This window comes from Callospermophilus lateralis, chromosome 14 (assembly GCF_048772815.1).
Source record: "Callospermophilus lateralis isolate mCalLat2 chromosome 14, mCalLat2.hap1, whole genome shotgun sequence".
Classification (NCBI taxonomy): Eukaryota; Metazoa; Chordata; class Mammalia; order Rodentia; family Sciuridae; genus Callospermophilus; species Callospermophilus lateralis.
Genome location: NC_135318.1, coordinates 89,131,217 through 89,153,668, shown reverse-complemented (window position 1 = coordinate 89,153,668; position 22,452 = coordinate 89,131,217). Strand labels below are relative to the sequence as shown.

At 59.7% G+C, this 22,452-nt stretch overlaps 1 protein-coding gene and 1 pseudogene across 2 annotated transcripts; both read left to right on the top strand.

The window, feature by feature from the left end:
- Nucleotides 1-757: 757 nt before the first annotated feature.
- On the top strand, nucleotides 758-9,965 carry LOC143637866 (PH and SEC7 domain-containing protein 4 pseudogene; annotated as a pseudogene). Its single transcript, XR_013154505.1, has 4 exons — nucleotides 758-843; nucleotides 7,202-8,203; nucleotides 8,966-9,091; nucleotides 9,786-9,965. The product of XR_013154505.1 is annotated as a PH and SEC7 domain-containing protein 4 pseudogene (transcript).
- Nucleotides 9,966-12,971: 3,006 nt separating this feature from the next.
- LOC143380051 (PH and SEC7 domain-containing protein 4) lies at nucleotides 12,972-20,506 on the top strand. The gene is made up of 12 exons (XM_076832776.2): nucleotides 12,972-13,204; nucleotides 13,656-13,736; nucleotides 13,852-13,964; nucleotides 14,141-14,199; nucleotides 14,328-14,417; nucleotides 15,517-15,560; nucleotides 15,856-16,013; nucleotides 16,905-16,975; nucleotides 17,091-17,254; nucleotides 17,907-18,051; nucleotides 18,165-18,308; nucleotides 19,613-20,506. The coding sequence occupies exons 1-12, from the start codon at nucleotides 13,011-13,013 to the stop codon at nucleotides 19,868-19,870; spliced, it is 1,521 nt and encodes a 506-aa protein (XP_076688891.2). The 5' UTR covers nucleotides 12,972-13,010; the 3' UTR covers nucleotides 19,871-20,506.
- The last annotated feature ends 1,946 nt before the right edge of the window (nucleotides 20,507-22,452 follow it).

Below are 22,452 nucleotides of genomic sequence, written 5' to 3'. Positions count from 1 at the left end.
CAGCAAGTGGACTGGAGGTCTAGAGCTCGGGGTGTGGTCTGAGAAGTCAGTGGGGGCTGAGGCTGGAGAAGTGGACAGGGTGGTCTGAGAGAAGGGGACCATGGGTGTGGCTCCCCTCTAGCCTTGGTGCCCAGGACCTGCGTGGGGAACAGATGGGGCAAGAGGTGGCTCCTGTGCTCAGAGGTGCTGAATTCAGACCCCGGCTTTGTGACTTCCCAGCTGTGCTGGTGTGACCTCTCGGAGCCCACTCCAGCTCTGTAGAGTGGGCACAGTGAAGCATCATAAAGCAGGTGGGAGAACCCAGCAAGGAGAGTTGGCGACACTTTGTAACGACAAGGCTTGTATCAGGTGTCATTATGAGACATAGCTGTGCAGAAATGGAGAGGTCATGTTAAAAGGGAAAAGGAAAGTTGGCTGGCTTGGGACCCTCCTGTCTCCACAGGGTGCCTGCAGGTGACTGAGCTGGGCAGAACTGCAGGGAGGGAGGGGGAGGGGCCTGCCGCAGTCCTGGTCCAGCACCTTCCTTCCCTCTCCAGGCCCTTCCATGGTGAAGGCAGAGCAACGGCAGGTCCTTCCTGGCCTGGGAAGGGCCTCCCGAGTGGGATGTGGAGAGGGGCTGAGGCCTGCCGCCGGGCACGGAAGACTGGCCTGTGGGCAGGAAGTGTGAGGTGCTGGGCCCTGGGGAGCCCCGGGGAGCAGGATGGTGTGTGTCATCGTGATGAGGGGAGCGAGCGGAAGTCGGAAGCACAGCGGCCACATTTGTGGGGCAGACGACTGCTTGACAGGAAGTTCTCCCAGGACTGGGGGGCGCAGGGCAGCTCCTCACTTCGGGACCCTTTGGAGGTGAGCTGGGAGAACCTAGCCTGGGGAGGGGCTGGAGGGGGTGGGGGCTAGAATGTGAGCCACATGTGAGGCTCTTGCGACGGGGGCTGGGGACAGGTGGGCAGGCAGGAAGCCAGGGCCTGGGCCCCACTGTGTGCACCTACTGCGTGCACCTGGCCTGTGCCTGGACCCTCCCCTCCCCTTCCTCTTCTCCAACCTCCCACCCTGCAACACCCCCTCCCCAGCCCTTCTGTGATGTTCCCTGTCCCTAGAGCCCCTAGAGGTGTGCAGTAGTGAAGGGCAGGGGCTGGGGAAGCCTTTCCAGAGCCCCAGGGCCTCTGGGGCTGAGGCCCTGAGCAAGCCCTGGTCCTGGACCCCAGGGAGGGAGCCCAGGTCTTGGTGCTGGCCTGGGTGCGGTCGGTGGCTGTGGGGTTGGAGAGGCAGGCCCTGCCGTTAGGGGGAGCTTCACCCTGCATCCAGGCCCCACCCAGGAAGGTCAGGTTAGGGTGGGGGACGCTGCCTGTTTTCTCTGGCTTAAGCCTGTTGTCCTGATGTGCAGGAGGAACTCTGTCTCTCTCAGTGTCCCTGTTTGAGACCCTTTAAGGCCACTTGTTACCCTGAAGGTCAGTGGAGTCTCGGAGGGAAGGCCCAGCCACTGCCCCCTTACTCCAGAGGCTAAAGTCCCCCTGCTGGAGTCACTGTGCTGCTTGGAGGCTGGGAAGATGACCTGTCCTCAGCTGACCAGAAGGCGCCTCAGAGGGCTGGACCTCAGCCAGGCCTGAAAGACCTGCCCCCTGGGCTGTGGGCTGCTCACGGCCTCCTGAGGCCAAGGCAGCACCCAGCACAGGGATGGGCGCCGGCTGCTGGGGTCTTTGTGGCGGGAGGGGTGACATCCAGAGTCTGGTGAAGGGACAGTGCTAGGTGTTCTGGGGCTCTTTGGTTCACACCCCCACCTCCTCCCCACCTTTTCTGCTCCCTTCCTGAGCCCCAGCTGGCTCCCCCAGGGAGCCCCCAGCTACCTCTCCCCACCTCTGAGCACATTTGCATGAAGGCTCCTTCTCAGGGGCAGGATGTGGGGCCTCCCTGATCAGAGCTCTCAGGGTGCCAGCTCACATTCATCAGGGGCCTCTGTCCTGCGGCTCCAGACCAGGGAGCCCCAGAGGCCCCTTCTCCTGGGCAGGCTGCACCACAGGACAGGGCTGCCCACTTCCACTTGGAGGTGGAGGGAAGGATGGTTGCTGGCTGGGCCTGGAAGCTTGCAGGACAGAGGGGCGGCTGCACTCCAGGTAGCTCCTCCTGGAGCTGTGGGCAGAGGTGGGCCAGCCGAGCCCGACAGGGGTGTGGTTGCTGTATGGGGTACTCTGGCTTCTCTGGGGGGGTGGCAAAGCAGCAGAGTTCAATGGAGCAGGACATGGGTTCCTCGGTAGGCCCAGCCCGGCGTCTGCCCTGAGAGGCATTCCCACTCGGGAATGCAGCTGCAGGTACTTCCCGCCATCTGATTTCCTTACTTTACAGCCGAAGAACCAGGTGAGGTTTTCTTCTCAGTCACCTGGCTGAGCAGGTGGCATAGAGCTCAGATGTGCCTCTAACTGTGAGCTACTGGTCACCATGACTCCTAGGTGGGCAAGGGACGGAGGTGGGCCAAGTTCCCAGGCCTGTCGCATCCCAAGTCTGTGCCTGGCCTTCCCATTTCTTTTTATTTGGTGGTACAGGGGACGGTCCCCAGGGCCTAGTGCCGAGGGGACTTGCATGCTAGGTGCTAGGCAAGCGCTCTGCCACCCAGCCCTGGGCCTCCCCATTCTTCAGCCAGAGGACTAGGCTTCTCCCCAAGCCAAGGGTAAAGAGCAAACCCATTGATAAAAAGTCCAGTCCAGTGTCCCCAGGGCTCCCTCCTGCCCTGTAAGATCAAAAGGAAACTGTACCACAGCGCTGGGGTGGCAGTGGGACACTTTCACTCCAGGGCGAATCCCCGGGAGGGTCCCCTACAAGCTCAAGAGCAGGGCTGGGACCCACTGCAGCTGAGTGAGGTCTTTCCTCTTCTCCACCTCATCCCCTTGTGGCTCCCTCCCCCCTGCTCCAGATCTCTTTCTGGGATGCTGCAGAGCCAGTGTCCATATCCCAGAATGTATCCTTAAACTTCCTGAGCCATCACAGAGTGCAGAAAAGCAAAGGGCCACTTTATGTTAGGTGACACAAGCCACCAGACCAGGCGTGTGCCACATTCTTCTGTTGTGGAATCCCTTCTTCTCCCTTTGTTCTGTACTGGACACAGGAAATTTCAAAAGAGGTTTTTTTTTACTAAACGCTGGACCTGGGAATGTCAAAAAAGAAAATTCTAGATGCATGCATAAGACATGGGTTCTTGGCTTGCCTCTGCTTAAGAGGGGCCATCCCACCTCCAGGAAGCAAAGGCTGGTCTCTGTCTTTACCTAGGTAACTGGCAGGACACCTCAGTGGCCTTCAGAAGTGACCATACCCTTAGGCCTTTCCACCTGAAGGAGGGACAGATATAAAAAGAAAAGAAGGAAGAAGCACTTTTCCTTTCACGAACCTCATGATTATCCAAGGGGATTGATTTGGGGGTGGGAAGAGGGTGCTGGCTAAGAGAGCTGTGGACCTGGGCTCAGACCCCTGCCCCCTGCCTACAGCTGAGTTACCTAGTGCAACTTCAGAACCTCTCTGAGCCTCAGCTTCTTTGTTAGGAAGGAAGGGATGTCACCACTTGTCTCGCCATGGTGTGGTTGGGAAGAGAGAGGTATCAGCTGAGAGCTGGCACATGGCAGGGGCTTCCCTGTGGGGTTGGGTTGCCAGATAAAAGACAGAAAGCCCAGTTAATTTGAATTTCTCATAAATAGTGAATAAATTTTTAGCAAAAGTATGTCCCAGATGTTGGGCATCCTGACACACACCTTGAAGGTGTGTGCTGCCCGTGTGGGGTGGTTTCTATGGAACTAGGACTGCCTCCCACCCAGCTATGGAACCCCAGGTGGCCAGGGGTGCACCTGAACTTCTCAAGTCGGAATTGACCTGTATCTTTCAGGTCCACTTGAACTGCAGGGTAATGATGTGTCCTCAGAACTTTGTGGGTGAGAGTGGGGAGAAGAGCCAGCCACAGGGTGGGCTGAGACCACCACGGACAACCGGGAGCTCAAAGAACCTGCCTGGTTGGCAGGAGGAACCCACTGGGAGGCAAGCTCTGGAATCAGGGAGGATGGGAACCTCATCAGGTTGTGTAAGTGACTTAGAAGAGTCTGGTCCAGTCAAGCCCTGCCCGCCCACCACAGAGGCTGTCCGCCTTCTTTCTCTAACAGGCCTCTGGCCTCACCTTCCGTGGGAGGGGCTCCCCTCCATTTCCCAGCCCCTTCCCTCTCCAGGTTCCTCAGACTCTTTAGGCCGCAGGGACCTCTGTTCTCTGTGTTCCTTGAAAAGTGACTGAGGCTCCTCCTTTATTTATTTCCTCCTTTGAAAACCTCTAGCAAGAGACACTGGGTTTCTTTGAGCAAGGCGGACCCATGGCTCACCAGCGTCCGCCATAGCCATCTCCGCGTTCCTAGAGCTTCTCCTTCGCACCCCCCTGTGCCTAAGTGCACACTTGCAAAAAGAGCCAAGTGGGGCACCCTCTGGTCTCCTAAAAATCCAGGATGCCCTTTCTACCCGCCCTGCCCCTGTTCCCAGACCCATCATGGGCTTGTGAACTTGTCCTGTTAAGCGAGTTGATGTCAGATTGCCACGGTGCCCACGGGGGACGTGAGGCTGGCACAGGTTCAGATGCAACATGTCGGGGCTGGAGATGAGGATGAGGGAAGGGAGGAGTTCAGGAGGAACCGGGAGGACACAGATTAAGGGGTCTCGGCAGGGAGGGGTGGAGGGAAGCAGCCGGGGGCCTGGCAGAAGGCTGGGCTAGGGCTGGGATCCACAGTCCAGGGCCTTCCCTCCCTGGACTCCAGGCCTGCCCTGTCCTAGGGGCTTTCAACCCCATGAGGACAGCAGGGCTGTTTTGCCTCTGGCTACCACATGGTCCTTGTCCCCCCAGCAGGCCAGAAGGGAGAATCGTGATGCAGGGGTGCCCTGGTCAATCAGCTTGTGAAGAGAAAAGGTTGATTTTAGCTTGGATTTAGTCCACGGTTGATTGGTGCCTTTGCTTTGGGCTGTAGCATCCGCAGGAGCATATGTGTGGGGGGCTACCCTGCTCCCCCCATGCCGGGGATGGAAAGAGAGAAGAGACCAGGATCCCAGACCCCTCCCCTCGCCACCCGAAGACCTCCTGCCAGGCCCACTGCTTACACTTTCTACCACCTCCCGGTAGCACCACGCTGGGCACTTTGAGTGACGCTGCAGACCCAAACCGTAGCCGGCCCCAGGGCCCCCTTGTCCCTTTTCCAGCGAACCAGGACGGCCCCAGCCTCTTACCCAGAGCAGTGAGGATGGGGAATGGGCAGCTCTGGGGGGGGGGGAGGGGGCAGGCGTTGCCACTCAGATCTGGGTGGGGCGAGGGGGGCGGAGGGCTAGCCGAGCAGAGGGTGACAGGCAAGGCTACGTCCCTTCAGGTCGCTTCAGAGCATCAGCTGCATGAGTAGCCTTTCCAGCCGTGAGATCGTGGGGCCTCTGGAGTCGAGCCTGGAGAGGGACAGGGACTGAGAACAGGATGGGAGCTGACTTATCACTAACTGATAAAGGACATCAGGTGAACTATCTCAGTGGCTGAAGCCTCTGCAGGCCCAGATTCCTGTTCTACGGAAAGTACGGGACGTGGGGCTAGAACAGAAGTGGGTAAAACCCCAGGAGGGGACTCTATCTTTGAGGAAGTGTTAGGAGAATAGTTTGAAGATGAGTAAGAAACTGACATGCATGTTAATACTCCCTTCTTTCTCGGGGACTCTTCTTCCCCCAGCACTGGAGATGGAACCAGGGCCTCATACACTGAGCCTTTCTTAAATTTTATTTTGAGACAGGGTCTCACTAAGTTGCTGAGGCTGGCCTCAAACTTGTGATCCTCCTGCCTCAGCCTCCCTAATCCCTGGGATTATGGCCTACACATGGCCCCTGGCTCTCGTGGCCTTAAACAGTAGGGGGCCCTGTCTGATCTTTGTTTGCAGGGTCCTGGGGTTTCCATTTTGTGTGTCCAGTGGTGGGCTGAACCTGGGCTGAAGGCTGAGCTCCCCCAGCTCCCCTCTGAGTTGGGCCCCACAGGGCTGCGGCACCTCCCCGGCTATCACTCAGTTCTAAGTAGCAGAGGGAGATTGAGAGGCCAGGCCCTTGCTGTCTACCACCAGGCAGGGAGAAGTTGTCCCGGTGGTTTTCTGGGCCTGCACACCAGGTCTGGCCCTACCTTCTGTAGCCTGCCTGGGTGGGGCCTTGGATGAGGTGGAGGCTGGGCTGGGGCGGCCATCTGGCAGCACCCCCTCCATGTCAGAGGGAGGCTCCTGCAGCGGGGGTGGGAGGAGGGAGCTGTGGACTGAGGGTGGGTGGTCTGGGGTCAGACCTGGCCTCTGTTCCCAGCGTGGACATTGAGCCAGCCTCGGGCTTTCTCCCTCCCCATGAAACAGGGCACAGCAGGTGCCCTCTGGCCTTCCCGGTCTGGGTTGGTGAGTGGAGGCTGGGGATGGGCTTGGATGGGTGGAAGGAGCTGCCGCTCCTGGGTATCTGAGTCACTCCTGAGGGTGGAGACCCGTGGACACACGTCCTCGGGTACACCTGGGAGGGTCTGTGCTGCATGAGGGCCCACTCAGACCTGTCCTATGGACGATGTGCTGGGCAGCCCGAGTGGGTGGGCAGCTCCTGGCAGATGTGGCCATGCCCGGTCCCAGAGGGCAAGCCTGTCCTCCCCGAGCTGCAGGTGGCCTCGCTGTGGGGCAGAGGGCTGGAGCTCCTTGCTGCTGCTGCCGCCTCCGCACAGCTGCTTACAGGCTGCAAGGGCCAGAAGCCCAACCTTGGGAGTAGCCCTGGGAATGGTGCAGCCCCAAGGACAGGGCCCGGCGCGGTCAGGGTCAGGCGGGCTGGGGCCTTTGTCTCCTGGGTGATTGCCTGTTCCCCCGCCAGGCCGCTCCCCTCCCGGCCTCTGTGTCTCCTGCGTATTTGGTTTGCATTTCCCTCTCGCTGGCCACTGCTCCACCATGCTCCCAGCTCGTCCTTGGCTAGCCCACATGATGTTCCTTCAACCGGCAGATGGGTGTGTTTGGGGCAGGTGCTGCCTGGTGTGGGCTTGAGATTGCGGACCGGACGGCGTGTGCAGGACATTCTGCTCCATGGCAGGGCGCGGGCAGGGTTGCTTCCCAGCCTCCTGGACACGGCAGGCCCTCCAGACCCCTCACACTGCAGCCGTGTGCTCACCCCCAGGACACAGTGCTTCTCTAACCTGCGCTCCTTTGGGCATTTCCAGAGCAGAGCTGGACTCCCGGTGGCCCCCCGTGGTGGACACATCCCCTGTCACACCCCGTGGGATGGTGAACGTGGACACTCCGGAGGCTCCTGTGCGGCTTGAGCTCTGTGCGTGATGGGCGACAGGAGGCTCCCCGACCACCCGCAGCCCGTGGAACTGCTCAACCTCTATTTGGGAGACAACCTGCAGCCCCACCCAGGAGTGTGCCAGAGGGAGACCCATGGCCAGCCAGGCCCTCCTGAGCCTTGCGGGGGACCCACCTGGGCCTTGGACTCTCCTGAGACCAGCAGGCCTGGCGCTCCTGCCAGGGTCTCTGGTGTGGAGCCTGCGCACGTGGGACGCTGCTCCTCCCCAGGAATGCCAGGGGGCAGCTGTCCCACGGGGAGCCCCCGACCGAGCCATAGCTCCTCCACACAGGTGGTGTTCTGGGCCGGCATCCTGCAGGCCCAGATGTGCGTCCTGGACCTGGAAGAGGAGCTGGAGAAGACGGAAGGGCTCAGGGCTGAGCTGAGGTGCTGCGTGCCCCCGTCCTCCCCGGGCCTCCCTGGCGACAGGGACCTGCGGCCCAGCCCAGCGGTGGAGGAGGACTCCGGGGAGGACAGTAGTGGGCCTGAGGGGGAAAGCCAGGCCTGGGCCCTGGAGGGAGCAGCAGACTCCTCCCCAGAGTGGGGTGCTGAGGAGGAGAGCCTGTTCTTCGACAACCCCCTTTTCCTGGAGAGCCCCTGCTCGGACACCAGCGCCTCTGGGGGAGGCTTCTCCTGGGGCCTCTCCGACTCCTGCCCGGACGTGAGGACGAGGCCCCACAGCCCACAGGCTCTGGAGCCTCTGCTCCTGGGAGGCACAGGGTCCTGGGAGCTGGGCAGTGGGCCAGACCTGAGGGGCAGCGCCGCGGAGCCCAGCGGGTGTGCCACCCCTCCGTCCCCTGTGCCCTCCTACAAGCTACACACCTCCTGCTGGGCCACCCACGGGGCTCCCACAGCACCTGCCGCGCAGGAGGGCCAGGTGAGTTCACTCCCAGGGCTGCCCAGAACACTCCTCGATGCAGGGCCCGCTGGTGGTCTGAGGTACACTGCTGACCAGCCCACAGAAGTCCCCATCTCCGAGGGGCTGTGTCTAGAGACATGTGAAGAACAGACAGCTCCTCCGTTGCAGGGTGTCCCAGGCGGGTTCTGAGTCTTCCCCTCCCCCCTAAAGACTATCCCAGATGCCAGCAGGACTGGCCTCTGCTCAAAGAGAAAGTGTCTCCAGGGATACCGGGGTTCTGTGACTTGTGGCTCCCCATCTTCCACTGCCCCCCATCCATGGTCAATAGAACGGGCTCATAGGACCATGGCAGGGGGCCTGGGATATCACCCAGCCCTGGGGACGAGACAGTAGGGACAGTTCTCCCAGGGAGGCCTCCTTCAGAGATAAGGCGGCTCAAGATGGCAGAGGGGCTGTGGCTCTCTGATCTCTCCAGAGAACATGGAGTGCGAGGAGCCCCGCAGGCGGGGCCCAGGGGGTGGCTGGGCTGCGTCCTGTGAGGGGCACTGTCTCGGAACCTCAGAGGGAAGCCCGGGGGGAGCTGGGGCTTGCCTTCCCGCTGGCTGAGCCTGCCGTCCAGGCCTGTGCCCGGGGCCAGCACCCTCCCTGGACCCATGCCCCTCTAGGGTAGGTACTGCCTGAGCAGGCGTCTGCTGAGGTGAGAAGGCTCCTGGGATATGTAAAGATCCTGGGAACAACTTCCTTCTGGTCAAGCCTCTCCTCTGCCCCTCCCCCTCTTAGACTTCTCTGGAGGACCAGCCCCGTCTGGCCTCACCTGCGGCACTGTATGAAGATAGGGCACTGGCCTGGGAGACTGCACACCATGGAGCTGACCTTAGCCCTGCCACACACCCTGTGCAGCCTTCGGCAAGTCAATTCCCCTCTCTGGGCCTCACCTTCTCCATCTGTGAAGGAGGAACAAGAACCTGCTGATTTCTATTCTTCTCGGATGTGGGTCTTCTCTCATCTGGGATCCTCTTCAGAACTGAGGACCTAGATTGGTGCCTGTGTATTCCCGGTGGGGGTCGGCAAGGAGGGAGGGGCTTCCGGGTGCCCTGTGTTCTTCTCTCCCCTTCCCCCTCACTCTGAATCTGGGGCTTATGGGATTCTGTGAATCTCCACAGGAGCCACCCACCCTTGAGGCCTGCCAGACAGAAGAGGGCCTTTCCTGGCCCCAGGAGCCTCTTATCTCCCAGGATAGAGGTGAGACCCAACACAGGGGTCCGGTGGCGGGAAGTGGGGGTGGTTCTTGGGGTCGTCATACTGTGTGGGAGCCAGAAAATCTGGGGTTGAATCCAGACTTTGTCGCCAATGAAAGGGTTTTCCAGACCCTCCGTTCCCAATGGCTGGGTCTCACTGGTTCAGAAAAAGTCTGGGGCCCTTAGTCACCTAGGGACTGAATCCTGGTGGCTGCTGCCCGTGTGGCAGAGGTACAGCCCCAGGGAGGATAAGGCTGCGGGGCTCCAGGGGGAGAGCTGGGTGCCTGGGCGGAAGGCCTGGAGGACAGCCTGCCCTGCTGGGCCCCCTGCCCTGTGCCTGCTCATTCCACACTCTCCCTCAGGTGGAAGGGATGCTGGGCGTCCCCAGGAACCTGCCCACTGCATCCTGGCCCCTGGGCCCTGGGGGAGCCCGGAGTCTGAGCACAGAGGCCTCGGCCCCAGGCCCAGCCCCTCCACCTCCCCGGAGAGCAGCCCACCGTCCCAGCGCCACAGCCCTGGCACTTTCCCCGAGTGGTCACTAGATGCTCCACACCCTTCTCTTCTGGAGTCGGATGGGGCAGAGCCGAGTTCCCTGAAGACAGAGGCGACGACGGGGAAAGCTCCACACCCAGGGCAGGAGGCCCAGAGCCAGGGCCCAGCCAGGACCCCGGAGGCTGCAGGCGCTGAGCCCGGCGAGGACTCCGTATCTGCTGAGGGGTGAGTCTAACTGGCGCCCTGGCTCCTAGTTATGGTTGCATTCAGAGTACCCAGCGTGGAGCTGGCCGTGTGATCCCAGCTCCCAGGGGTGGGGGGACTGAGGCGGGCAGAGTGCAAGTTCAAGGCCAGCCGGGGCAATTTTGTGAGTCTCAAAGTAAATAAGTAGCTCAATTGTAAGAGCTCTTACCTCGCATGTGAGAAAGCGTGTGCTCAACCCCAGCACCAGGAAAAAGAATGAAAGAAAGAAAAGAAAAGGAAGCCACAAGCCCCCAGCCCTCCTCTGGGTGGAGGGTAAAGCTATCTGGCCATGAGTCCTTCTGACAGCCTCACAGCTGGGCTGTCTGAACGGCCTCAGGAGAGAGCTGATAGGGACCAGAGGGTCTAGGAGCTCAAGAAACAAATGGGCGGATGGTCCCAGGTGGAGGTGGAAGGGTGGAGAGGCCCGGCCCTGGGGAGTGTCCACAGCTGGACGCCAGGTGAGGAGGAAGGCAGGGAGGCATTGTGGGGAGCTGACTGGGCCCTGGCCGCCTTGGGGGAGAGTAGTCCAGTGACGTGGGGATTAGAGATGGCTTTGGACTGAGGGAGTGTTTGGGAGAAAGTCACCTGACAGTCTAGGCCCAGGGTGCTGGCTTTGATCTCCAAGGGGAGCTCTGGTGGGGACTGAGTGAGTGGCTCTTGGGGCCCGTCGCAAGTAGGTGTCACCTCAGGACTGTGGCCAGAGGTGGGAGCAGGCCACCTGGGAAGCGGACCTCATTGTCTACCAGCCCCGATGCTGCGTCAAGACTCCTGGCCTCTGGAACTCGGCAGGGGAGCGGGGCTGTGTCTCTGGTTGGCTAACAGGGGCATATTGGACCGGATGATGCAGATATGGGGGGTTAGTGTCACCAGCTGGCCAGGCTGACAACTAAGAAAACCACACAAACACAGAAATACCTTTTTTGGGGGTCAGGGGTGGCCCTGAGACCTCAGCTCCATGCTGAGGGGATCAGGGAAGGCAAGAGAGAGAGTGCACCCCAAACCCCTCTATTTATTGGGGAAAAGACATTCAATAGAAAGTTCCACCCAAATAAGGCCAGGGGTTGGGTTTCGAAGGGTGGAGTCTCGCCTGGTGATGTCTGTGGTCAGCAGATTGATTGACATCTCGGCAAGTCACATCGCAGGTGCTGTGTGGGATCACAGGCAGAGCGAGAGGAAATGACACATACGTCACACAGCCCCAAAAGCTGGTAAGGCCAGACCAGTCCCCTCAGACGCTCAAATGCACATAGCTCACACACAGCCCATGGGTGGCTTGCGACAGGCCAGCCCTATTCCCATCTCGGGTGTTTGGGTGACGATGACAAATGTCAATCAGTGCCAGAAACCACAGAACCACTTTCCTTATGCTTCTGGAAACTTCCCTGCCGTGGGGCTGTTCAGAGGCCAGGTAACCAGAGAAATCCCAGCCTCCAAAAAGGGAGGCTGCAGATACCAAAGACTAGTTAATCCAACCCAAAGCAAAAGTAAGTCCACCTGAAAAGACAACTCTAGTTTCATAGTAAATAAATGGTGAAAAGGGTTAATTGGGCTTTATCTTGGCTAAACATATAAGTCAGTTTATTTAGTCTTACCTTTAACACACTGTAAGAAAAGTTCAGTTTTCTTGACACAGCCTTGGTGGCCTCTTTCATTTATGCCACCTTTCATAGTGAGATCCTAAGGATCTTTTTTTTTTTCTTTTTTTGGTACCAGAGATGGAACTGAGGGGTGCTTAGCCACTGAGCCACATCCTCACATTTTATTTCTTATTTTGAGACAGACTCTGGCCAAGTTGCTCAAGGGGCTCAAACTTGTGATCCTCCTGCCTCAGCCTCCTGAGCGATCACAGGCATGGGCACGGCACCTGGCTCTTGATCAGCTTATTGTCCATATAGTTCTCATCACTTGGCCAAAGTGTCATTATTTCTATTTCCTCCTCTTCAGTTTTCTGGGGGACTAACTCTGGCAGTCCCCGTCTGTCAGTGGCTTTCCGTGGGATTCCTGGAGTCTCCTAGGGTCACTTTCATGGACTTCCTGAAATCCTACAGGTTTGGGCAAGATCTGCCTTTTGCTCTTCAGTGTCTGTCATGTTGATCCTGCATTTGGGGATGTTTAGGAGACTCAGGAAGCAGAGCAGTTATCAGCCAAGAGTGGACCTGTTCACGAGAGGGGAGAGGGCCCTCGGGGGGTCTAATCAGCCCTCGGGTTGTGGGCGACCGTTTTCACCTTGCGATGATATTTGATGACATTTGCGTTCTGTGCGACTCTGTCACTGTGCCGACTTGCTCATGAATATGTGAATGACTAGGACGCCCACCCTGGTGGTACCTTTGCAGGGAGCACAGCAGAGTCAGGTAGAGATGGGGCTCAGTGCTCCTGATCCTGGAGTGAAGCGCCACTTGGCTTAGCTCACCCGCCAGGCTCCTGGTGGTGAGCAGTGCCAGGCTCAGGAGGGCAGGCTGGAACCCCCTCTTTGACTCCCCTGTCACCATCCAAAGCCGGTCTAGCTCTCTGTTCTAAGCCCGGCCTTTGCCTTTCTTGGCTGGGGTGGGAGCGGGGACAGGGCTGGGCTCAGGGGAGAGAAACGCTCCACTCACCTTGGTTGACAGAACACCTTGGGGGCCTGGAGGGGCTGAGCCTGAGCTCCAGGTGAGAAAGCTTAGATCCTCCCCAGGAGGAAGTGTGGGGCTCCCAGCTCTCCTGTGAGGCAGGCTGAGACTCCGTCTCCCCTGGGTGAGGGTCTGGGCCCAGCTCCAACCCCGAGCTCTGGGCACCCCCTTCCATGGCTGGCCTGCATGGACCCCTGGCCCAGAACACCTGCAGGCCATCCAGGTGTGAGTCTGAGGACACTGATGGACTCTTCCAGGCATGCTGAGACCTCTGCACCCCAAGCACAGTCCCCAGAGGAAGCCCGGAAAACACAGGCTAGGGACAAACTGGCTAATGGCCTCCGGACTGCTGACAAGACAGCGTGGAACTTGGCCTCACGCCTCTATCACCTGGAGGGCTTCCGGAAGTCTGAAGTGGCCGTCCACCTGCAGAAGAAGTAAGGACTTCGGGCCTGGGCAAGGCCAGAGGGGAGGCAGGACAGAGGGCAGCTGCCCACAGGCTCCCTGCAGGGGCTGTCCCCCTCCTTCCCTGTCCTGTGACCCCTCCTCACCACCCCCAAGCCCACTACTGCCTCTCCTCCCAGTGTTCCCGCCCTCCTCCGCACCCCACCCGTGGCCTTTCCCCAGTTCTCTGGCCCCCTGCTGCTTCCTCTGGTCCTAGCTGGACCATCTCTGCTGCACACCCTCCGTGTTTCGTAGAGCCCTGGCCCAGCCCCCTGGCCCACCCCAGAACCCACAGGCCCCTCCACACAACACTGGGTGGGTGCCAGGGATAGGCCAGACCCTGACGTCCCTTGCCATCTTGGGATCTGGGGTCCATGTCTGGCCCATGCCGTGGCCAGGCCCAGCCTGCCCCAGTCCAGCTCTCAGGTGGCTGTCCCTCTGCAGCGATGACTTCAGCAGGACGGTGGCCGAGGAGTACCTGTCCTTCTTCCAGTTTGGAGGCCAGAGCCTGGACCAAGCCCTCCGGTACCACCTGCGGGCCCTCCCTGGGGAGGCTGTGGAGGGGGCAGTCGTGGGACGCGGGATGGGGTTTGCGGCCACCCAGCTGCCTCTCCTTGACCTTGGCCGCGGCCTCCTGCAGGGGCTTCCTCCAGGCCCTGGTGCTCAGCGGGGAGACCCAGGAGCGGGAGCGGGTCCTCTACCAGTTCTCCAGGCGCTTCCACCACTGCAACCCTGGGGCCTTCCCCTCAGTAGGTAGGGTGGGCGGCTGCGGGTGGGGCGGGGCCGGGGCATTCCCTGGGTGGGGGCTGCTGGGGGCGTGTGGGGGCTGCCGAGAAGCTGGGGTGCGGGGCGGGGGTGCGTCCCACCCCGTGGGCAGATGACATGGCAGTCAGGTTTCTGTGGCTTCCCCTTCTCTCTTCCTGGGGCAGACTCTGTGCACACCTTGACCTGTGCCATCATGCTCCTGAACACAGACCTGCACGGGCAGGTGAGAGGCAGGGCGCTGAGGGCCTGGGGCGCGGGGGCCTAGGGTGCTGGAGGACCCCTGAGGGACCGACAGGGGTGTTTCTGTCGGGGTGGGGTACTCAAGCTGTCCCTCTTCTCTCCACGCCACAGAACATTGGAAAGAGCATGAGCTGCCAGGACTTCGTCACCAACCTGCACGGCCTGCAGGATGGCGGCAACTTCCCCAAGGAGCTGCTGAAGGTGTGGCCGGGCACCCCCCTCCAGGCCCCGCCTCCAGGCTCCCCCGTCCTGGTTTCCCCTCCAGGCTCCCCGTGGAGCCTGGTCCTTGGTCCCTTGCCCCCAGGGGGACGTAGAGAGCTCAGCCTGGCTCTGCTGAAATGCCAGGAGGATGTATTCTGGCTTGGTGGCAGCATCTTGGAATTGGTTAACTGTGCAGATCTCAGCCCTGGACCCACTGAGCCACGCTCTGGGGCTGGAGCCCTGCGATGCTCCACTGAGTGTCCGTCTAGGTGATTTTTGTCCCTTTGAAGTCTGAGAAGCACTCTGAGTAGATGACAGGCAAAGTTTCATGTAGCAAATGTCAGCAAACTCAGGTTTGGGAGTGGGACAACATACCTTGGGCCACTCAAGATCCCCACCTCACAGTGTCCCCCTCAAGATGAGATCACCTTCGCCAGGTGCAGCACCTGCTTCCCAAGCAGATCTCTGGTTCTTTCATCTAGTGAACATTTATCGAGTGCTTACTGTATGCTGCACACCTTGCCAGGCGTTTGGAGAGCACCAAGCTAGCGAGATGCACCTCTGTCAGGACTACTCACTGTGTTGTTTCAGAATTCTAGCACATCATTCACGAGTTCCTTCCGTGACCAGACCTTTATTGTGGGGATTGCTTAGTCTGATTCCCTCTCTGTCTGATCCCTCCATGCTGGCTGGTACACGATGGCATGTCCCCTTCAAGAAAACTAGTTCAGGCCTTTCCAAGTTTGGGCAGAACAGGGACTTGCTGCCTTGGTCATCTCTGTGTCTCCAGTATACAGCCTGGGGCCTGGCACCTGGGAAATGCTCCAGGAATAATTTGTTGCATGGACAAATGGACAGACAGGTGGATGGATGGATGAATGGGTGATGGATGGACAGGTGGATGGAGGGATGGATGGACAGGTGGGTGGGTGGATGGATAGATGGACAGGTGGATAGGTGCTTGTCCAGTCAAAGGAGAAGGATACCTGGGATGGGGGTGCCAGGACAGGCAGCACACATGCCCCTAGCTCTGTCTGAGGGGTGAGTTTAGGTAGCCTAGCCCTGAGGTCCCTCTGCCCACCATGTGCTTCTGTTCCAGGCTCTCTACTGGTCTATCCGAAGTGAGAAGCTCGAGTGGGCTGTGTAAGTGAGAGTCCCCTTCCCCTCCCCTCCTTGGCCCCTGATCCTGCCTTTGGGCCTGTCCTTCTTCTTGGGAGGATGCTCCCTCTGTGTGGGGTGGAGCCAGAGGCAGAGTGCTGGCCAGCCCATCTTGGAGAAGTGCTGGCCACGGGGCTATTCCCAGGAATTGATGGCTCTGAACGAGGGTCCCATGTACCTCCCCAGCAAAAGAGAGTGTGCTGAGGCCCCGGGGGGCAGTGGGAACTTCCTGGTGGTCTTTGCCCACTCAGCACTCCCAGCCTGGTTCTCTGACATCCAGGGATGAGGAAGACACAGCCAGACCTGAGAAGGCCCTGCCATCCCCGCCTGGCAAGACGGGCAGCCCCTTCCTCCAGCTGGCTCAGGATCCCATGGCGCCCACCTACAAGCAGGGCATCCTGGCTCGGAAGATGCATCAGGATGCGGATGGCAAGAAGAGTGAGTGTCTCCTGCCCGTGAGCAGGGCTGGAGGGGAAGCACTGCCCAGGGGCCACCCTGTGTGTGGGGTGTGCGAGATGCCCTGCTGAGGACGGGCAGCGAGTGCTGCTTCCTCCCGAACATGACCATGACCCGGGGAAGGGGAAAGGGGGCGTCTAGTTAGTCCTGGGCCCTGGCCCTGCAGTAAGGGAGAGATCAGGCAAGATAGTCAGCGAGCGGGGTAAAGGTGGGAGGGCTGGACTGAGCTCAGAGACGGAGGAACAAAGGGTTCCGTTTTTGTTCTGGGGACGGCATGTGGGGAATGGGCAGGTGACTGGTGGACCTGAGTGGAACTTGGGGGGCAAGGGGAGCTGGAGTTCTGCAGTTGGTCAGGGGATGCGCCCACAGAGGACAGAGCAGGCAGAGTCACTCTACCTGGAGGACGCACTGGGGCAAGGCTCATGCCCCAAGCAGCCCAAGACGGCAGCCTGGCCATCGCCATAGACTCCTCTGGAATCGCAGATTCCAGTGTGACATTCAAAAGCAGACTGAGCAGGGCCCCAGGGAGGTGGCTCCTCATCAGGCAGGACCCGGGAGGTTGGGTGTCTTGCAGGAAGGTGTCTGAGTGGAACTGTTTGGGCACGGCTGTGTTTGTGCCTGGGGTTTGGGGGATGTGAGGGCGAGAGAGGGTCTAAAGAAATTCCCACATTTGTATGCAAATAGTTCTCTGGTGCTGTGTGGAGCAGGACTGGGCTGGAGACCCAGAAGGTGCCGTTGAGTTTCCTGGTGATGGCTCTCTGTGCGCTTATGTGCATCCTGGTGGGAAGGGACGCAGGGTGAGGGCAGGGTGACCTGCCCATGCTGTGTCTGGGTGCGGGAGTGCCACTTGCCTTTGTGTCTGGTCTGGGACAGCACCGTGGGGCAAGCGAGGCTGGAAGATGTTCCACACTCTGCTGCGGGGAATGGTCCTCTACTTCCTGAAGGTAGGAAGGAGTCGGCACCCTGATGGGCAGATGGGGTGGGGCTGTACGGGGAGGTCAGCTGTTGGAGGGGGCAGCTGAGACGAAACCCGTCCCTGAGCCCTGTGTCTGCTGGCAGGGAGAGGACCACTGCCTGGAAGGAGACAGCTTGGTGGGGCACATGGTGGACGAGCCCGTGGGGGTGCACCACTCACTGGCCTCGCCCGCCACCCATTACACCAAGAGGCCCCACGTCTTCCAGCTGCGGACGGCTGACTGGCGCCTCTTCCTCTTCCAGGCACCGTAAGTCCCTAGGGTGGGAGGAAAGTGGCCAGGCCTCGGGGCCCCTAATTCTCCGCTCTCCTGTCCGCCTGACCCCTCTGATGCCTGCTGGCCCAACCCTCCTGGCCAGGAAACTTGAGTGCCGTGGCCCCAGAGGTCCTGGGGATGCAGAGATGACGTCAGGCGTGGCCAACTTCCTTGAGGCATCCACGGTTTCCTTCTAATTCCGGGTCAAGCCTCCCAGTATTGGGTATAGGATTCTAGGAGGTCACTCAATTTTTGACATTTAAAATAACATCTGTTGGATCCTCCGGCCTTTCTGGGGATTGAACCCAGGGTTTGGGCATGCTAGGCAAGCACCATACCAGTGCTTGTAACTCCCTTGTAACTTATTTTGAGACAGGATCTCTAAATTGCTGAGGCTGGCCTCCAAGGATTGGTCCTCCTGCCTCAGCCTCCCAAGCGTCTGGGATTACAGGCAGCTCCAGGCAGCTCTGGAGTTCCTTCTTTGATAATTAAAAACCTCAGGCAGAGGGCAACTGCCCAGTAGTGAAGGGCTGCTGGTTTGGGTAGGTAGTCCTGAGTGGATGGAAGGCTGTGTAGATCATGGAAGGTGTGGGATGGGGAGCAGGTGACAGGGCGGACCCTGGGACCACGAGCTTCTCTCCTGCAGCACTGCCAAGGAGATGACCTCCTGGATCGCGCGCATCAACCTGGCTGCGGCCACCCACTCGGCGCCGCCCTTCCCCGCTGCAGTGGGCTCCCAGCGCCGATTCGTGAGACCCATCCTGCCTGTGGGCCCTGCTCAGAGCTCCCTGGTAGGCTCCCTACCTGCTGGGATGCAGAGGGCGGGCGGGGCTGCACACCTGTGCCTCGGGTGGAGTGAGAGCCCACTACCACGTACAACTTCCACACCGCCTCCCGCTCCTAGGAGGAGCAGCATCGATCCCACGAGAACTGCCTGGACGCGGCTTCTGACGACCTGCTAGATCTGCAGAGGAACTTACCTGAGCGGCGGGGCCGCAGCCGGGAGCTGGAGGAGTACCGCCTGCGGAAGGAGTACCTGGAGTACGAGGTGAGGCTCTGCTGCCCCCTCCTGGCTGCCACTGTCCCTGCAGCCGTCGCTCCAGCAGCTTGGAGGCCCCGGGTGTGCTGATGCGCACACAGATGTATATATATATATATATTTGTTTATTTATTTATTTATTCCTCCTGGGCTTATTTGGCCTTTTTCCAAGTTGAAAGACAAATTTCATTATAGCAGAATTATTCCCCCAGTACCTACCTAATAATAACAGGTAGTGTATGTGGTCTTGTATTTCTCTCACAAATTACTTCATGTGATTATCTAACGCCTCTGGGCTGGGTACTTGCATCCTCGTTTTATAGACGAGGAGACCGAGGCCCAGGGAGTTAACAGTCTGTGCAACGGGTAAGTTCACCTGTCGCTCCGGTCACTCCCGTATGGTCCTAGCTCAGGCCAGGCCTTCCTCAGCCCTGGGACGGATTCCAAGATGTATTTGCACCTAGTCTGACCCCCCACACACCCCAGTTCTTCTTTGGCCTCACATCAGTGCACATTCTGGGACCCTGATGCTGAGTGTCCTCCTCCGAGGTCCTGGTGGTCCTGCTGAGGTTGTGGGCAGCCAGGGAAAGCCAGGCGCAGTGTGAGCGATAAGGAAGTCCTGCCTGTGCCCGGCAGGAACCCATGCAGCCTGCTCCCTCCCTGGCCTGCTTTCAAGGTCCCGGTCAGCCCTTTGACTTATGTCACCCCCCTGACTGTGAGCACCCCATTTCCCAGAGGCCTCAGGGTGTGGCTGAAAGGACCCAGCCTCTCCCACCACTGCCCTGCTGGGACCGTCAGCCCTCATTTGGCCTTAGGTCCTTCTTTTCTAAACCAGAGACACCCTCCAGCCTCCCAGGGCACGGCTGAGGAGCCCGTGGGATGGAGGGTAGGAAAGGGCCTTGCAAACCGGGAATGGGAGCCAAGGGTGCTGGTTACTGCCTGTGGGCAGACGAGGGCAGGGTAGATGGCATCAAGCTCACAGATGCCAGCTGCTACAACACTGTTCAGACGCTATGAGGGCTCCATCCAGATGTGAGGGTGCGTGTATGCTAACAGACCCTGGGCACAGTGGGACACGGAGCTCAACATGGTCTGGGGTAGGCGGTCGCAGCCCTTCGACCCCAGTGGTTGTAACAGGACTGGCTGAGGTCAGAGGCAGGCTCTGGCCTGGCTGCTAGGCATGTGCACTCCCTGTCGGTGCCGTCTTCTTTCTGCAAAGGTCTCTGTCACCATTACTTCGTGCACCCAAGCATGAGTTGCCCCTTATGAATCCAGCCTCCCCCGGCCTAAGACACAGTGCCTCTGTGTTGCAGAAAAGCCGCTACGAGACATACGTGCAGCTGCTGGTGGCACGGCTGCGCTGTCCCTCCGGGGACCTGGCCCTGTGGGAAGAGCGGCTGGGGAGGGAAGCTGCAGGCCTGCGGGAGCCAAAGCCCAGCCTGAAGAAATCCCACTCCAGCCCGTCTCTGCACCAGGATGAGGCCCCCACCACGGCCAAGGTGAAGCGCAACATCTCAGAGCGCAGAACCTACCGGAAGATCATCCCCAAGCGGACCCGCAATCAGCTGTGAAGTTGGTGCCACTTCTGACACTGGCTCCAGGTGGACCTGAAATGAACCCACGGAGGACCTTTATTTCTCTGGGTTCTTGGTGAGGGATAGGCCTGCCCACCCTCTGCTGGAGGACCAAGCTCTTCCCTGTGGTCCTTCCCTGGCGCTGCCTGCCTGCTCACACGCCCCCAGGCCCTCTGCTGCCCCTGCTCCTGACCACTCTCAGGGAAGAGGAAGGTCAGGTGGGGCCTGGGCTCCGATCCCAGGGACCTATCCCACCTCCATCCCAGAATCCAGGACGCCTTGTATCCTGGGCACATGGGCCTGGGTTTCTGGGAGTGAGCTTGGCCAGCCGGAGAGCCACAGCCCTGAGGACAGGGACCTGCTAGGGGAGGCCCCAGAAGAACAGAGCAAGGACTTTTGGGAGACTTCAGCTCACAGCTCATGATTCAGGTTACTCAGGCCCTGCCCGCCAAGGGACACCCTTCTGGCAGGGACCTGGACAGGTGTCAAGCACCCAGGGAGGCTGCAAGGCCTCTGTCTCCTGTGGCTCCTCTTCCCATTATAATCACCCGTACACGGGGACACATGAGCGCTTCCTGTCCACTTGATGACCAGTGGAGCCTCTGATGACCTGAGTGGGCCAGGGCCTCAGAGTTCTGCCAAGAGCCCTGGAGTGCTGGGGACAAGGGACCTTTGTCTCCCCAGCGCAGGGAAGAGGGTTCTTCAGGTTCAGTAGAGGGGGAGTGGTGACAGTCCCCTTGAGGCTCAGCTGAGGAGGGGTGGGGGAGGGAGGCTGGAGTCTGGGGTCCTTGGCCATCTTGGAGGTTCCTCCCTGCACCTGATCCTACGCACCCCTAAAAGCTGCATTCCTGATGGCTGCCAGGACCCCTCGTCGGCACCCAGCCAGTGCCCTGGGGCCTTGCTACCCTCCCCTGGGAAATCCCCTTGCCGGCCCTGGCTGCCTCCCAGCTGGGGCTGTTCTCTAGGGGAGGTTCTGGGAGACTTGGGGACTTGGGCTCAGCCTGTGGGAAGGAGCTGGCTGGAGGGGCAGCCTCCATTGTCTCTGTCCAGCCAAGCGTGAGTAGGCTGCCTGCCGCCACCTGCATGACGCACTGGCACTCCCGCCTTCCTGCTGAGCCACACTCCTCCCTCCTGGTGAGGCTTGTCACCAGCCCTGGGCCTAGGGCTCCATAAGGTGGGGCCACACAGGGTCTCTGTCAGGGCCTGGGGCACCCGGTGGGTGTGCAATAAGTATAGACCATGTGTGCATGAGTGTGTGCGGAAGGGGGCTGGCATCAAGGCCACCTGCAGGGTGGGGGCCGCAGCCATGTGTGTGTGTGTGTGTGTGTGTGTGTGTGTGTGTGTGTGGCATTCCTGTTTATGATGGGACCATAGTTACAGTTTTCCAAAGTTGAGGGGCCCTAAGAATCATTTCTATCCATTCCTTCATTTCTGTCTATTTCACAGATACCACTGGACACTCCATATAGGCCAGTACTAGGAAATCCAAAAATGAGTTAAACATGCCCCTGACCCCGTGAGTTGATGATTCTGCCTGCTGGCTCCCAGCCATCAGTATAGACAGATGCTATCTTGCTGGAGAAGCGTGATAGAGAAGCCATAGTCCTGCCTTCCCCCTGGGGTTCCGACTCAGTATCTTGCTCGGGGAATGGGCACATGCCTTCAAAGCTACTTAGGTCACTGAGGCATAGTAGCAGTTAACAACCACCCAGGAGCCCAGTGTCACTTTTACTAAGGTGGAAACATGGCATCAGGTGGCCCTGACTTGGCCAGGACTGGTGTTCTCAGGCTGAGGGAGCTGGGGTGGCTTTTTGACCTCATTGAACATGTGTCTTCATTTCTGGCACCAGAATAAAAGGTGGAGGTCAGTCTGCACGTGTGGTGCTTTGCTCCGATGCTTCTTTGCTCGAGTAGAACTTGCACCTCCCTTTCACCTGGGCAAGGGAAGCCTTCAGGACCGGGTGACTGGCTGCTGGTCTCACGGGGTCCATTGGACCAGGTCTGGGTGGAGAGGGGCAGGTGGGGTGGGGATGCAGTTGTAACATACGGCCACTGGGGGGCGGGCTTGCATCTTCCTAGCTCCAGGCTGCTCAGGGGCCCAGCCACAGCTATGGTCAGCAGGAGCAGGAAGTTAGTCTGTGGCCCCTGGGCCATCTTCATAACCAGAACCTTCCACTCCCCAAGCTCACAGTGGCCAATAGGTGGGCTCTTCCAAGCAAAGGGTTGGGACAGGGATGGATTTCTGCAGCCGGAGAGGAGGAAGTTTGTGCAGCCTGGGGCCTTCCAGGGAGGCTCCTGGTTACCCAGGAGAGTGAAAGCAGAGTGACCCCCAGTTCCCAGTCCCAGGAGTGGAGTAGACCCAGGCCCCGCAGGCCCCCGTCCGACCCTGGCTCCACTCTACCCTCCTCCTTTCCTTTTCTACAGTGGGGATCCTCCCTTGGCAGAAGAGCCTCATCTGAGGTTCACGGTGATGAGCCCAGGCTGGTCAGGGGGTTGAATTGGGCTCCAGTTCTTCCTGTCTCCTCTATGGAAGCTCAGCCTCTGGGGCCTGGGACCGCTGTGACACAGGCTAACAACTC

Excerpts from the sequence above, each read along its gene's own strand:
- LOC143380051 (XM_076832776.2), top strand. The coding sequence starts at position 13,011 with ATGGACTCTTCCAGGCATGCTGAGACCTCTGCACCCCAAGCACAGTCC. Across the intron at positions 13,205-13,655 it reads GCCGTCCACCTGCAGAAGAA|CGATGACTTCAGCAGGACGG; the intron begins GTAAGGACTTCG and ends GTCCCTCTGCAG. Across the intron at positions 14,418-15,516 it reads TCCCCAAGGAGCTGCTGAAG|GCTCTCTACTGGTCTATCCG; the intron begins GTGTGGCCGGGC and ends CTTCTGTTCCAG.